General features: G+C 38.2%; 1 protein-coding gene across 30 annotated transcripts in view; it reads right to left on the bottom strand.

Annotated features, from left to right (window-relative positions):
* NEB (nebulin) overlaps positions 1-15586 on the bottom strand; it is a 218281-nt gene that overhangs the window by 88331 nt on the left and 114364 nt on the right. For 29 of the 30 annotated variants that reach the window (XM_025261488.2, XM_025261512.2, XM_025261565.2 and 26 more), the window contains 13 exons: positions 15478-15585; positions 13099-13410; positions 11408-11611; positions 9927-10031; positions 9673-9780; positions 9000-9311; positions 7955-8158; positions 7038-7142; positions 6050-6157; positions 4117-4428; positions 2848-3051; positions 1346-1450; positions 620-727 (listed from right to left, as the gene is read on the bottom strand). In XM_025261488.2, the coding sequence (XP_025117273.2) occupies positions 620-727; positions 1346-1450; positions 2848-3051; positions 4117-4428; positions 6050-6157; positions 7038-7142; positions 7955-8158; positions 9000-9311; positions 9673-9780; positions 9927-10031; positions 11408-11611; positions 13099-13410; positions 15478-15585 (2295 nt within the window). The remainder of the gene's footprint in view (positions 1-619; positions 728-1345; positions 1451-2847; positions 3052-4116; positions 4429-6049; positions 6158-7037; positions 7143-7954; positions 8159-8999; positions 9312-9672; positions 9781-9926; positions 10032-11407; positions 11612-13098; positions 13411-15477; position 15586) is intronic. The other variant, XM_044935534.1, reaches the window with a different exon arrangement.

Here is a 15586-nt window from a genome sequence, read left to right as displayed (position 1 = left end):
CACTGTTTCCCAAACTTCAGTCATTGTGTGCCGTTCCCACATGTTCTGCCATAAAATGTTGTGACAATACTACCTGTACTTCATATTTTACTTTGTCAACTTGATTTCTTGTCTACATAAATATATATCTTAAAGTTTAAACTTATTTACAATTTTTATTTTAAAATTTATAATCCTATCTAAGTGGGCAAAATCAGTGTTTTTCTAGCACACATTAAAACAAATGTAACTGTTTTAAAAATGCTTGTTCATGTACTACATAAAATTATCCCAGGAACCACCTAGGCATGCTGCACTTCAAGAAACAATAGAATTTTCTCTGCCCACTAGATCTCTGTAAGTGTTTATACATTAACTGATACTGATAAGATATTGAAAAGAAAATCCAGATCTGTGCTTAAATATATGAAGTGTGGAAATAAGCAGAGAAGTAAGTCATCAAATTGTTGTCAAAGTTGCTCTTGAATTTGGAATTTTAAAGCAAGACACTAGTAATCAATGCCCTTCATTCTACTCAAATATAATTCCTCAGGAATTATGTTAAAGATTAGCACAGTTTTATCTCTCTGTCTGTCTGTCAATTAGTGTTTGTCAAGGCTGAGCAAAGAGGAGCTCTCACATCACTGGCAATGTCCCTGGAAGCCTTGGCATGCTGGATCCCAATGGCGTCTGCTTTCAGGTCATAGCCGGTCATCTTGACATCTTCCCAAGCTTGCTGATATTGTTTCTGCAAATGGGAATTGCAATGACAGTCAATCTGAAGAGGGGGCTACTGACTACTGAACTACTAGTTCAGTACAATAGTTCAGTACAGGCTACTGAACACTCTATTCAGTGTTCAAGAATACACGTTAACAGTTACACTAAAAAACTGACTTTCCCTTAAGATTTATAAAATAGACTGGTTTCATACTGAACTTAAATTCTAGTACATTTTAATGACATTTAGTAAAATTCTCTTCCCGGATCTTTTTTTTTTTTTTTTAAGAAGAGAATTTAAAAGACAACAAATCATATGAAAATGAGAAAAATTATGTGTACATAGTTTGGCTTTTAAAAGGAAAAATCAATGATAGGCCACTAAAAAGAAAACTAAATATTACTATACATGCATATCTATGTCTTGATGTCATGTGTTTGGTGTAAACTACATTTTTCCTACTAAAAAAGACAAGGACATATTATAAACACACACTCAGGTGTGTGTGCACACTTATTACTAAAGGCTGGAAGTAAAAGGAATGTTAATGAAATGCCTATTGCTAAACGCTCTCTGAAGCACACCGACGATAGGTTTGGTGAGGCAGAGAACACGGTGTGAGCAACTGGCTGTACAGGGCCTTACATTGCTGATCTGCACGGCATTGATCTTGGACTGCAGCATCAAGGGAGTATCAGCTGGTATGTTCACGTTCGCCTTCTCTCTCTCCCAGGCATCACGATACAGCGGCTGGTAAAAATGAAAAACAGAGGATCGTTGATTAGTGAATAAGCCAATTACCACGTGAGTAAAACTATAGGTACGATGAAAATTTCTCTTTGGATGTGTTCAGATATAAATGTAAATCGCATTTTGCTTTCATCTGTGTTTTTATTCAGAAGGTGCCAAAAGTGACTTCAACAAGAACACATTCATGTGTGTTATAAATGTAAAATGAATCAGAAACATGAACTAAACTTATCCTCTTTTATTTATTCACATGTAATTATCTGGCAGGTAAGCCCTCATTGCAGGTAACTGTGATAATCCACATTTCTAATCGAGTCCTGGCTTTCTTGGCCCAAATAACTATCATAATGTCTAATATTGGAGCTGCCTCTGGACTTTCAACTTATTTCACCATTGAATAGCAATAAAAAGGTGTAAATTTTGTGATCATGGTATTAACTGGTGGACCTGTACACAGGCCAGGTTTCAAGATGTGTTCAAAGTATACATCAGAGTCTATGGAACATGAAGATGCCTACCACACTTATACTGACCAAAGAGTTATCTAGTCAAATGAAATGTGGATGCTGTTATTGATTGGTTATATGAGATTGCATCTGGATACATGCATGTTCAAGATTCAAGATTCTAATCCTGGTGTTAGCAATTTAAAGTTTACAATTTTTTCTTTTCTCTTTTTTAAATTATGAAAGTATGATAACACATTTACAGGAGACTTGGAAGATACAGAACAAAGTTATGTATAGTTCTATTATATAGTAAGTTATTTCTTATGTAGATAAATGAAGATTTTCAATTGGAGTTTCAATATCAAACTCTCAAAAATTAACAAAATGAATATACAGAAAAGTACAAGGATATAGCAGACCTGAAAAGCATTATGAACCAATTCTACAATATTAAGATTTATACAATTTTAACACAATAGTAGGATACAAGTTCTATTCCAGTTCCCATAGGCAATAAACCAGGAGACACTGAAACATATCCAGGGACATAAAATAACATGCAAAAATTTCATGATCTAAAGGTATTAAAGTCATAGAGATCAATATCAAAAGATATCTGGAAATAACCCACATATTTTCAAGTGCAATGTGACATTTACCAAGAGAGATCTTTGACTTAGCCATTGAAAGCATCAACACAGCTAAAAGACTGAAAAAACACAGATGGTGATTGCAGAGAACAAAGCATCTAAATGAGAAATTAATTTCAAAATGAGAAATATCATAGACACTTTAAAAAAAACCATGTATTTGAAAATTAAATGTCCATTTTTAAATGATGGGTGAATCTAAGAAGCCATAACAAAGAAAATTAGAAAATAAAGTTCACAATTATAATTTTTATTGAGACTTCTTCAATTTGTCTGAACATATCATCAATTGACTTACCTCACTGATCTGTACAGAATTGATCTTTGCCATAATAACTTCAGGGGTGTCAACAATGCTGGTGAATTTGAGAGCCTCAGGCCTTGTGCGATACAACCTTTCGTTCAGGAGATTCTGGGCATTCTTTACTCTCATCACTTCCACGGAACCCTCTGGCAACCATCCAATACCCTTCAGCCATTCCAGGTCTGATTTGTACACATTCTATAAGAAGGAGAGGACCACAGAGCTCAGAAGAGTCAATTCATGTACTAGAGTATGATGCCAGCAAACCACACACGACCTCTACTTAAACCAGCTGGGTGGCCAGTGCCGGAAAACTCAAGGATCAACATCAGACGTTAACATTTGAATGTTACATCTCTGGTACACACCTCTGTAAGTTTAGAGGATTATATAGGAACTGGAGCAGGGCTGGCAACTAGCACTTGTGGAATGAGAGGTTGCAATGACACGTAATTTTGTTTTTACAGAAGATTGAGCCTCTGTGCTCACTATTTGAAGCCTGCCTTTGACGTGCCACTGGGGATAACATCTGTAGGAATCGGAGATAAAAAGGTCCTTAGAAGCAGGTATGTGCTCAGTTGCTTGGTTGTGTCCAACTCTTTGGAGCTCCATGGACAGTAACCCGCCAGGTTCTTCTGTCTATGGAATTTTCCAGGAAAGAATACTGGAGTGGATTGCCATTTCCTCCTCCAGGGGATCTTCCTGACCCAGGGACTGAACCTGCATTTTTGCCTCTCCTGTGTTGGCAGGCAGATTCTTTACCACTGTACCATATGTATAATGATAAAATACATACATACATCTATGTACACTTCTCCTTTTTTCTCTCTCTAAAATTATTTAAATATATATATATAAATATATTTATAAATATATTATTTATATATAAATATATATATAAACATATATTTACACATTTTTCCTATATGTGTCAGATAAACTTGAAATCCAACATTTTCTTATGCTTACATCTGTTTCTGACATTTAGATACCTGATCATGCAAATGTAATGGATCAGGACAACTGAGATTGAAATGTTCTACCTAATTACATGGAATAAGAGTGATTTTCATCTTGACGAATAAGGCCTTCTAAAAGAAGGAATCCTCTATAAGATATAAAATGTTCAGAAAAACTCCATGGAAATATACAGAATATGTTAGATTCTATTAAGATCAGTATTTAAATTACATCCTTAGGGAATACACTATGACTAGACACACAGACACACATCTCCCAGGAGTCTGGAGACAGGATACGCACATCGCTCTGCAGTTCGTAGGCTTTCTTCGCCTGGATCACGTCATTCTGATCCGGCAGACAAATCCACTGGTGCAGGTAATTGCGATAATCAATGTCGCTAACCAGGACCTGGCACTTCTTGGCCTGAACGATGGACATCATGTCCAGCGGTGTATTGTGAATTCCTTTAGACTTCTCATAAGCTTTCTTGTATTCTATGTCACTCTGAATCTTGGCAGCATGGATATACCATACCAATTTGGGGTCATCTTGCAGGGTGCGGAAACCCACGTGGTGGCCCAGTTGCTTACGGTAACCTTCTTTGTATTTGTACTATAGTTATGAAAAAATAGATAAAAAGACATATGAAAATAATGCATGAAGAGGACTTTACATTAAATGCTTTTGGAATATTTTTTAGCCTTAATGTGAATTGGCTCAACATGGGCAGTCATTATATATTTCAATTCACTTTAAGGAAATTAGACAGGGTTATTTTAGACACTTTCATTGAAGACATGAGCAAGCAGGAGGGATATAGTATGGTGGACAAGATTAACAAAAAAATAATAGCTAACAGTTACTGAGCAATCACTATATGTCAGACACTATTATGAGTGCTTCAAAGTATTGCTGCTGCTGCTAAGTCGCTTCAGTTGTGTCCGACTCTGTGCGACCCCATAGATGGCAGCCCACCAGGCTCCCCCATCTCTGGGATTCTCCAGGCAAGAACACTGGAGTGGGTTGCCATTTCATTCTCCAATGCATGAAAGTGAAAATTAAGTCGCTCAGTCGTGTCCAGCTCTTAGTGACCCCATGGACTGCAGCCTACCAGGCTCCTCCGTCCATGGGATTTTCCAGGCAAGAGTACTGGAGTGGGGTGCCATTGCCTTCTCCAAAGTATTAGGTCAATTCATATGAAACCGCTGAGTTCTTTAGTCAAAAATAGTTGAATAGATGCAATTATAACCTCATTTAATCCTTATAACATCTCTATGATGTTGATATTAGTATTATCACATATTTCAAATGGGAAAAATAAGGCACAGTGGGGTGGCAATCATTATTGCCAAGATTGCCTGACAAGTGGAAATTAGGTCACATGGTCCCCCAGAGTACTGAAGGTAGCTGAGGTAGGAAAAAGTCATATGTGTGGTCTTGGAGACAGACAAGAAAGGTGCACGTTTCAGGAATGGAAAACAAGGTTGATGGTTCAAATCAGAAGACGACAACAAAAGGCCTGTGGACAAGTCTCCACTCTAAGTGTCTTAGGGCCAGTTTCTCTTTCCTCTATTTGGATAACACAGGAACATTTGGACAACATGGGGAGACAGAGAAACTGAGAATAAGGCAGATACTGTGGATTGACTATGGTTTTAGAGATAAAAATAGGAAAGAAGAGACAGCTGGATACATAAGATAAAAAATAAAGAATTTGAAGAAAAGGAATGAAGGTGGCTTAAAGGTTTAGAGCTGGGCCTTGGTAGGATAATTGATTTGACTGCTGTAAATTTTTAAATTACTGTTAAATGAACTTCAAATAGTTATTCAGAACATTATACATATGCCTCCAGTGTAAGATCTTGTGTATAAAATGTGATCTCAGTCTTAAGTTTAACATAAAACTTTCATCTTTGATTTGTGTTTATGGAGAATGTCATAAAAATGTGGAGGATTAAAAATCACATTGTACTGGCTCCTAAATGTTCCCTGAGGATTTTGTACAGATTCTTCATGATATTTCACCTTTACTTATAAACAACTTAGAAGCGATTTACACATAGACTTCACCTATGTTTACCTTAGTGTTTTTCACCCCATTTTAATATTTTAAAATAGAGTTTTTAGCACACGAATTTAAAAGCAAATCAAACCAAAGCAAAATTCTTGAAAAATCCTTTCCCAATTTGTTGTATAGAGTAGAAAACCCACAAGAAACTAGGAGGAGCTGTACCTCGCTGGCGATTTCTCTGGAGGCTTTGGCATGCTTGATTTCAATGGCATCTGCTCTCAAGTCATAGCCTTTCTGCTTGGCCTCATCCCAGTCTTTCTGGTAGAGTTTCTGTTGAGGGAAAACACAAGTTTGCTTGTAAGAACTGAAAATCAGTGGACAGACTCACAGTAGTTATACTATGAATCATAAAGCACACTGTACATGATGGCAGCTTAAGAAAAAACAGTCACTTCTGAGATCTTCTTTTAATTATTGCCTATTTATTTCATGGAGCACAGGGTACTTGTGATTATAATTTTAAGGCTAAACATCTAAAGCTACTATTGCTTGTATTATTTGCACCCATCACAATGTGGTACAATGTGAAACCATCCCCTTACACATGGGAACTAAGAATCAACCGCGAACCTAGAAAACCTTCATCCAGCGACCACATAAGACTAGGCAAGATTTTTTTCCTAATGTTGCTCTTTGACTTTTCAAAGGACTCTGCTAAAGGGATGTGACATACCTATCCTGCACTCTCCACATAATTAAAAGTTTTGGTTTTTCTTATGGCCTTGAAATGTCAAACAAGAAAGTTCTGGATTAATCCAAAACCTATAAAGACCACAGAGACTGTTACCTCTTATACTTCCTTGTATAAGAGGCACTTAACTAGGGAGTTCATTCTTCTCAGTCAGTATACGATGAAACTGAGCTGCGGGCATTGGACGTAGGACAATGACTTCCAGGTTGAAAGGAGGACATCAGTAAGATTCAGGTATCCCAACTCTCACAGGGCAGGGACCCAGACGTGTATCTAAACTAATGTTTGAAGGAGAATTCCCATTCATATTGCCTTGGGAATGGTAGCTAAATAGAACGTATCTGGCACCCCAAGCTATAAACACTTCTAAGGTGGCTAATTCGTCCATTATAACACATTCCATATGCTGACAGATGCTGTCCTTCAAAGACCTTGATACTCCATTATTATGCCTCTTACATTGCTGATTTGCATGGCATTGATTTGAGCCTGCAGTATGAGTGGTGTGTCAGAAGGAATGCTTATGTTGCTTTTATCTTTATTCCAGGCTTCTTGATACAGTTTCTGTGGAGAGAAGGAAAATATTATTTTAATACAGTGACAGATATTTGAAACTTAAGCCTTCACAACTATTTAACCTGGAAAAATGTTTTGTGCTATGTTTGCAACGGTTAGTTTTTTGTGTCAACTTGACTAGGCCGCAGTACCCAGGTATTTGGTCAAATATTATTCTAGCTGTTTCTGTGAAGGTATTTTTTAGAACAGATTAACATTCATAACAGCAGATTTGGATAAAGTAGATTACCCTCTGTGATATGGGAGGTGGGGGGCTTCATCCCATCAAATGACGGCTTTAAGAGAAAAAAGACTGACCTCCCCTGGGCAAGGGTAATCCTGCCAGCCAACTGCCTTGGACCTGTCTTCCTGGGTCTCCAGCCAGTTGGCCTATCTAGCAAACTTTGGCCATGCCAGCCTCCACAATTATGTGAGTCAGTTCCATAAAATAAACCTCTGTCTCATACATTCCATTTAGCTCCATTTCTCTGGAGGACCCTGACTTATGCAGTATTCTACCATTCAATGTGGAGCATTATGCCATATGTTTGGTAATAGGTATTTGCTTTCCAGCAGTGTTGTGTAGTGACAGTTTTCATTTTAGTGCTTCCCAATTTGTGTGTGAGATAGCGGAAAGGCACACTGGCATTCGTCACAGCTCTACTTGGCACGTGCCTTCACTAAACTAGCCAAGAGATTCTTAGAGTTGCTCCCATCACTTGAGGTCTTTGAAGAGACACAATTCATTTGCTCCATTGGGGTGGCATCTTTCGAAGAGAAAGCCCCACAAGAGGGGAGCCTGAAAGTAGGATGGTTCTTACCTCGCTCATTTGCAGAGAATTGGCTTTTGCCAGGACGACCTCTGGCGTGTCGACAATGGACGTAAATGTCAAGGCTTCTGGGCGAGTCCTGTAGCGTCTTTCATTGATCAGGTCTTGAGCATTCTTCACCCTGTTCATTTCCACTGAGCCTTCTGGCATCCAGCCGATGCCACGCAGCCACTCCAGGTCTGATTTGTACACGTTCTACAGAGACATTAGACACAAAAATTGTTCCAAGTTTTAGACACGATATCCCTGAACTGAAAAGTTCATGGGGTTGAGGGGTTGAAAAGCACAGGAGATGGTGGTTCTAAAAAAGTAGGACCTGAGATTTTACATGACTCAGGGGTTTTAATATCCAGAGCAATTTTTCAATTTTCAATATCCAGAGGAAAATAATTTTTTTTTAAATAAGGGCTTTATTTATTCATTCATTGAGCCACATGGCATGTGGAACTTCCCCAACCAGTGGATCAAACCTGTGTCCCCCTGCACTGGTAGCACAGAGTTTCAACCAGGGAAATCCATGTTAAAGAATAATTTTTTATGCTAGGCTTGAATAGGAATAAAATGGTAATAATGCTAAATTTCATGATGATTCGATATTACAAAGAAATCATGTAACTGAAAAAATTTTAAAATATTTTGTTGAATCTCATTCCATTTTCATCCCATAATAACTGACCCAAGGAAACTCTGTTCAGTGTTTTGGATATAGTACAATGGTGGCAGTTATTTGTTTTAATATTCAGATAATTTATGTTCATCTAAAATATATTTTCATTGCCAGACAGTACAAAGGATGTAAAAAAAAATAATCTGGATCCTAGGCTAGGGAAAGAGGATATGACCAGAGCAGAGTTCTTTATCTAACGTTCTTTGATTCCCATAATGTAACTCCTAAACAGAGGTTTTAACAATGTGAATGGTGCCCCCTGAGGTGGTGCAGTGAACAACCCGTGGGTCACTCCACAGAGGCACTGTCTGGACAATTAACAAATCTATGCCCTCCCATTCCACCTTTCCCGAAGTTCACATTACTTACATCACTCTGCAGGTCATAGGCCTTCCTGGCTTGGATAATGTCGTTTTGATCAGGTAAGCATGTCCAGTGATGCAGGTAATTTCGATAATCAATGTCACTGACCAGAGTCTGACATTTCTTGGCCAGCAAGATGCCTAACATGTCCACTGGGCTACTGAACTTGGTTTTCCACTTCTGGAACTCCTTCTTGTACTCCCTTTCACTTTGAATCTTCCCTGCATTCATGGCACACATAATCCTGGGGTCATCTTCAACACTCCGGGCTCCAATGTGGTGGCCTTTGTGTTTCTCATATGCTTCTTTGTATTTGTACTAAAACATGAGAGATACAGGTTTAGAAGCCCGATTTTAATACCCTATGCATACTGACAATCACAGACAATAATGGAAAGCCACAAGAAATGAACAAGAGTTTTACATTGCAAATATTTTGGTATCTCTGAACAATTTTAAACTAATGTTTTGTGCTATCATAAAGGTAACTATAATCATATATCTTCACTGCTGAAAACTTTTTATGCAACCACTCTGACTACAATTTCAAAATGTGTTTTTCTTCTCTGGGACAGCAAAAGGAAACAACGAGAGGAAGCAATTACCAAGCGTGGCCCACCAGCTGCACTACGGTTGTTCAGCAAGGTGAGCCCAAGGGGGTTAGACAGACAGCACTTACGTCACTGGCAATGTCCCTCGAGGCCTTGGCACGTTTGATGGAAATAGCATCAGCTCTCAGATCATAGTCCTTCATCTTTGATTCATCCCATCCCTTGGTGTAAAGTTTCTAGGTGGAGAATAATATACAACAGAAAAAGAAAGGTGTTGTAGAAAGTTAATAGGCCAGTTCTAGTAAGGAAGGTGGTAAGATGGTAACAGGATTTTAACTAGTTCTAGACTAAAGGCTGAAACAACAATGAGGAAATCTCTTACATGGCTGATATTGGCAGAATTGCTCTTGGCCAGCAAGATTTCCGGGGTGTCTGGCATCACATGGATGGAGGTTTTGTCAGCATCCCAGGCTTCTGTATATAAATGCTAGGGGGGAAGTAAGGTAAACGCCTTTGTTAAAGCCAATATATTGCAGGTATTATCAAATTTATTTCATTTAGCTGTAAGATAACCTCTTAAAGTTTATTTGGAGGCGAGGGAAGCAAAAGGGGAGAGAGTAAGTCATGGCCATGTTTAAACAGACTCATAACAGTTTTATAGCCAATGGAAAACAACATCATGATCTCAATTATTAATTCTTTTTATTCTGTGACTCTCAGGCTCTCTCATAGAACCTTCAAGGATGGAGCTTGGCTATAGAACTATGATATAGTAGAAATCCCTAGATTTCAGAGACAATCCCAAGGTCAAACCCAGCTCCTCTATGTCTAAGCTGATTGATCTTCAAAAAGGTACATAAGGCCTCACACTTGTCATTTTTTTTGAGGGGGGAGGATAATCATACCCAATTAAAGTTTTTAAAAAAACTTTATGCTTGTCTCTTTCTTTTAGCTGAGGTGAAATTGGTATTTAACTTTATTGAGTAGTTTTTTTAGAGATTAACCATAACATATGTATAGTGCCTGAGTCATGGAAGGAACTCAACAAATTTTATGATGTTTCCTATTGTTATTTTCACAGTGGGTGCTCTGTTGATGAGTATGGTATAGAATAAGCTTTCTGGAGTTTTAATACCCCAAACTTTGCAGTTTGCTATCTGAGGGCCAATTTCGTACTCTGCACTGAGCACACAATTTCATTGCCCTGATATTTGGAAGACATTCAGGCAGGTGTGGGAGAACTCAGAAAAGTTCAGTTCAACTTCAAATGTTCATATTAAGGGCCTACCTACTGGATGAAGAAATTAGCCCCAAATCAATAAGCAGACTGCCAGAATTCTGGAGGAAAGCAGCAATCATCTATTCTGTGTGATAAAACTGAAAGCAGCAGGAACAGCTCACTTTCCCAAGTGGGATTTCCACAAGCAACTAATTTGAGATGTGCACTGACACTGCCATGCACAGCGCTTCTCAGACTTCTGAGCAAAATGTGAAACAGCTGTATGTTTTTTACAAGATGGATAAACAGACACCAATGGCTTGAGTCAGCTCTGCTGAGGAGAACGTGCAGAGAAAGGTATTGCATTTGTGGACGTCTCCAGGTCACTGTTCAGGAGAATGTGTGCTCTACCCCCAGAGAACTTGTTTTAGGCTGTGCTTTCCCCTGCACACAGAAATGTGGGGTCAGGGTTAAGAAGAGTGTGCAGGTCCAGCTAGGATTCGAGCTTTGTTGAAGACCTGCATGAGAATCAGGCCCATCACCTACCTCTCCTTTCTCTGGAAACCCTCCAGGACATTTCTCACTTTATGAGCCCAGGATGAGGAAGGTATGACTCAGGCAACTGGCCGCAGCTGAAGACTCACCTTGCTCACGTTCAGGGCATTATTCTTTGCTAGGACAATCTCTGGGGTGTCTGTAATGCTTGTGAACTTGAGCTGGACTGCAGGCTGGCGGTACTTCCTTTCACTCAGGATTTCTCCGGCTCTCTTCACATGCTCGACCCCCACAGAGTCGATGGGCACCCACCCAATTCCTCTTAGCCACTCAAGATCAGCCTTGTAAATAGCCTGAAAATGAAATAATGTCAAATGTTTGTAGAAATTACCTCCACAACCTGATGTTTCATGATTTAGCATAGACAGATGGTGTGTAATTTTGCATCTCACTTGTGTAAATTTCTGAAAAGACACAGTACTGTTTTACTTTGATGCAGAACATCTAGTTCAACACTTTGTCCCTGAAGGTAGTCAATTCCTGCTGTTTTAAAGACCTATGGAATCTCTAACAATACGTGATTTCATTGATACAAAACCACTTTAAGAAAATTTCTGCCTGCCTCCCAATACAAAGTGTTTATTCTCTGATTTGATTGCCCATACCTGTCTGTATGGGAATAATTTTCTGTTAGAATACAATTTCTTCCTATCTCTTTGAGCAGTGGCCTTCACAGCCAGTGTGCAACATAAAGAAAGGATGAACACTACTGCATGTTGAATCAATGTGTTTTCTGGGGACAACAAATAAGGGATCATTTTTCACATGATTCTATACTCATTCTTCTAAACCAAAGAGCATATATACTTTTACTTTTATTTAGCTTATCCTCAGTCTCCTTTCTTGTGTTGTAGTTCAAGAAAAAAATATATTTTGTCCCGCTTTCACATTTCTTCTTTCAATTTAAAGAATTTGCTGATGAAGAATTTCTCTTATAAGTAACAGTTACAGTTCTTTTTGTTTTTATGCTTTTTGGGAAACTATTTTTTAAAATGCCACTACTTTTATCATTCTCTCAAAAGTGACTACTTATCAGAGCCTGATCAAGAAAACAAGGAGCTACTATACCAATAAGGTAGTATTTGAGTCCCAAGGACAATCTATAAACTTTTGTGCATAAAATTAGCTACAAGGGTATATTGTACAATGCTAGGAATAAAGCCAACATTTTACAATAACTATAAATGGAGCATGTTTTAAAATTGTGAAACATTGTATTGTGCACCTGTAACATATAATACACAATACACTTCAGTAAATGCATATATATATATATATATATTAGTACCTCACAGATTTAGTTTTTTCTCCTGATACTCTAATTTTATTTTTAATTTTTAAAAACTGAAGTATAGTTGATTTACAATGTTGTATTAGTTTCAGGTATATAGCAGTAATTCAGTCATATAACTGAATATAGATAGATATATATATTCTTTTTCAGATTCTTTTCCATTTTAGGTCATTATAAGATAATATAGCTCCTTGTGCTATGTAGTATGGCCTTGCTGTTCGTCTATTTTCTGTAGTGTGTATCTGTTAGTCCTCAGCTCTTAATTTATCCTTTCCCTTCCTTAGTTTAATACTTTTGATAACCATTTTCCAATGTGATTGGTTTCTTCCGAAACCAATGTGTATAATGGATGTAATTTTATGCTTTTCATGATATTGTCCTGAGAAGTTTTCCACAGGTTTCACAAGACTGCCAAAAGATTCCATGGCACACAAAAAAGTTAGAATCCCTTCTTGAAACCTTGCGAAGAATATTAAATCCACTCACATCACTCTGAAGGTCATAAGCCTTCCGAGCCTGAATGATGTCATTCTGATCAGGCAGACAGGTCCATTCATGAAGCAGATTCTTGTAGTCTATGTCGCTTACAAGGATCTGACACTTCTTGGCCTGCACCAGCCCCATCATGTCCACTGGGCTACTAAACTTGGTCTTCCACTTCTCAAAGTCTTTCTTGTACTCCCGGTCACTCTGGATCTTGCCCGCGTGGATGGACCACATCATCTTGGGATCATCCTTAATATTTCGGGCCCCAATGTGGTGGCCGAGCTGTCTGCGGTACCCCTCCTTGTACTTGTACTGAAGAAAAGAATAAAGATACAAGTCTAATGATAGGGACATCTTATTTATATCATATTTCATAGTTTCATAGATGTATTATTTCTTTTGATTTTCCCCACCACTAACGTGAGAGAAAAAGATTAATATTATATCAACTCAATTTTATAAAATAGAAAACTGAAGCCTCCACGAGTCAAGTGATTTGTTCAAGGTCACACCCTAAGCAGGTGGCAGGGCTAAGACTAAAATGGGGAGCTTCTGATTCCAAATATTTTTCCCATCAACTAAACTATACTGCCTCATTTACATTTGTTTAACAAGTAAGGCAAAAATATTTTGTACAATTTAAAAGAGAATCTACTTAAAGATGTGACTTTTTCTAAAAAAGTTTTGATATTATGAATGTTTTAGAATACTTCCCTTGTGATTAGAATTTATAGTAAATTCCATAGTCAAGCACATGAGCTATGTTTAGAAAGTTTCACCAGGAAATACCTCCCTTATTTGCCTGTCGATGTCATTGAACTTTTAACCGCGAGAGAGTAAATGCCTTGGGTTAACACTCTATTTTAAAAACGTGTTACTCAAAAATAACACTTTATAGTCCATTTTACCATGAGATGGTCATAGTGTGGGCTTCTCCAGCTTAGTAGCCAGAAACAGTTTTGATAAAGGAAGAAATGAACCGTATGTCTAAGGTCTGGGACACTTCCAGAAGAAGGAAAGTCAGGATTTGAATCCTAAGGAGCCCTGGTACAGCATGAGGGTACTGGACACCCTCAGGAGATGTTTCTCATGAGATGTGAAGGACTAGAGGGGGGAGAAAAGTGGGTGCTGAGTAAAAGCTTTGCTTACTTCTCAACTTGCTCTTGTGTCCAGTTATAAGTATCTTGTAGGAGAACCTTACTAAAGGTCAACAAAGGATTAAACAAAACTCTAAAATGAACCCATAATTAACATTTTCTCTTAGTGTAAGAATAAATGGATAGTAGTGGGAAAGAGTTCACATTCACATTAGCTGACTTACATGTGCTATCAATGTCTTTAACAAAAACGTTTTTTCTTTATTACAAACATCTGGGTCATCAGCTGCTCAACTTCTGAGGCTCAAAAATAGAAACGAATCACCAGTCCAGGTTTGATATAGGATGCTTGGGGCTGGTACCTTGGGATGACCCGGAGGGATGGTACGGGGAGGGAGGTGGGAGAGGGGTTCAGGATGGGGAACACGCGTACGCCCGTGGCGGATTCATGTAGATGTGGGGCAGAACCAATACAATATTGTAAAGTAAAAATAAATTAAAAAAAAAAAAAAAAAAAAAAGAACCTGAGCGGGAGGTGGGGGGGGAATAGGAGCCCATTTTTAGTGGTCATAAAATACTTATTTTTAAAAAGTGTAACTCCATAAGACTGTTCTATACATCAGTGTCTCTTTTGCTGTCTCGTACACAGGGTTATTGTTACCATCTTTCTAAATTCCATATATATGCATTAGTACACCGTATTGGTGTTTTTCTTTCAGTCTTATGGACTCTGTGGGAGAGGGTGAGGGTGGGAAGATTTGGGAGAATGGCATTGAAACATGTAAAATATCATGTATGAAATGAGTTGCCAGTCCAGGTTCGATGCACGATACTGGATGCTTGGGGCTAGTGCACTGGGACGACCCAGAGGGATGGTATGGGGAGGGAGGAGGGAGGAGGGTTCAGGATGGGGAACACATGTATACCTGTGGCAGATTCATTTTGATATTTGGCAAAACTAATACAATTATGTAAAGTTTAAAAATAAAATAAAATTTAAAAAAATAAATAAAAATCACATTGTACTGCTCCTAAACGTTCCCTGAGAATTTTGTACAGATTCTTCATATTTCACTTCTACTTATAAACAACTTAGAAACGATTTACACATAGACTTCACCTATGTTTACCTTAGTGTTTTTCACCCCATTTTAATATTTTAAAATAGAGTTTTTAGCACACGAATTTAAAAGCAAATCAAACCAAAGCAAAATTCTTGAAAAATCCTTTCCCAATTTGTTGTATAGAGTAGAAAACCCACAAGAAACTAGGAGAGCTGTACCTCGCTGGCGATTTCTCTGGAGGCTTTGGCATGCTTGATTTCAATGGCATCTGCTCTCAAGTCATAGCCTTTCTGCTTGGCCTCATCCCAGTCTTTCTGGTAGAGTTTC

Source organism: Bubalus bubalis, chromosome 2 (genome assembly GCF_019923935.1).
Source record: "Bubalus bubalis isolate 160015118507 breed Murrah chromosome 2, NDDB_SH_1, whole genome shotgun sequence".
Lineage (NCBI taxonomy): Eukaryota > Metazoa > Chordata > Mammalia > Artiodactyla > Bovidae > Bubalus > Bubalus bubalis.
Note: the sequence above shows the minus strand (reverse complement) of the source record. Positions and strands in the feature narration are given on the sequence as shown.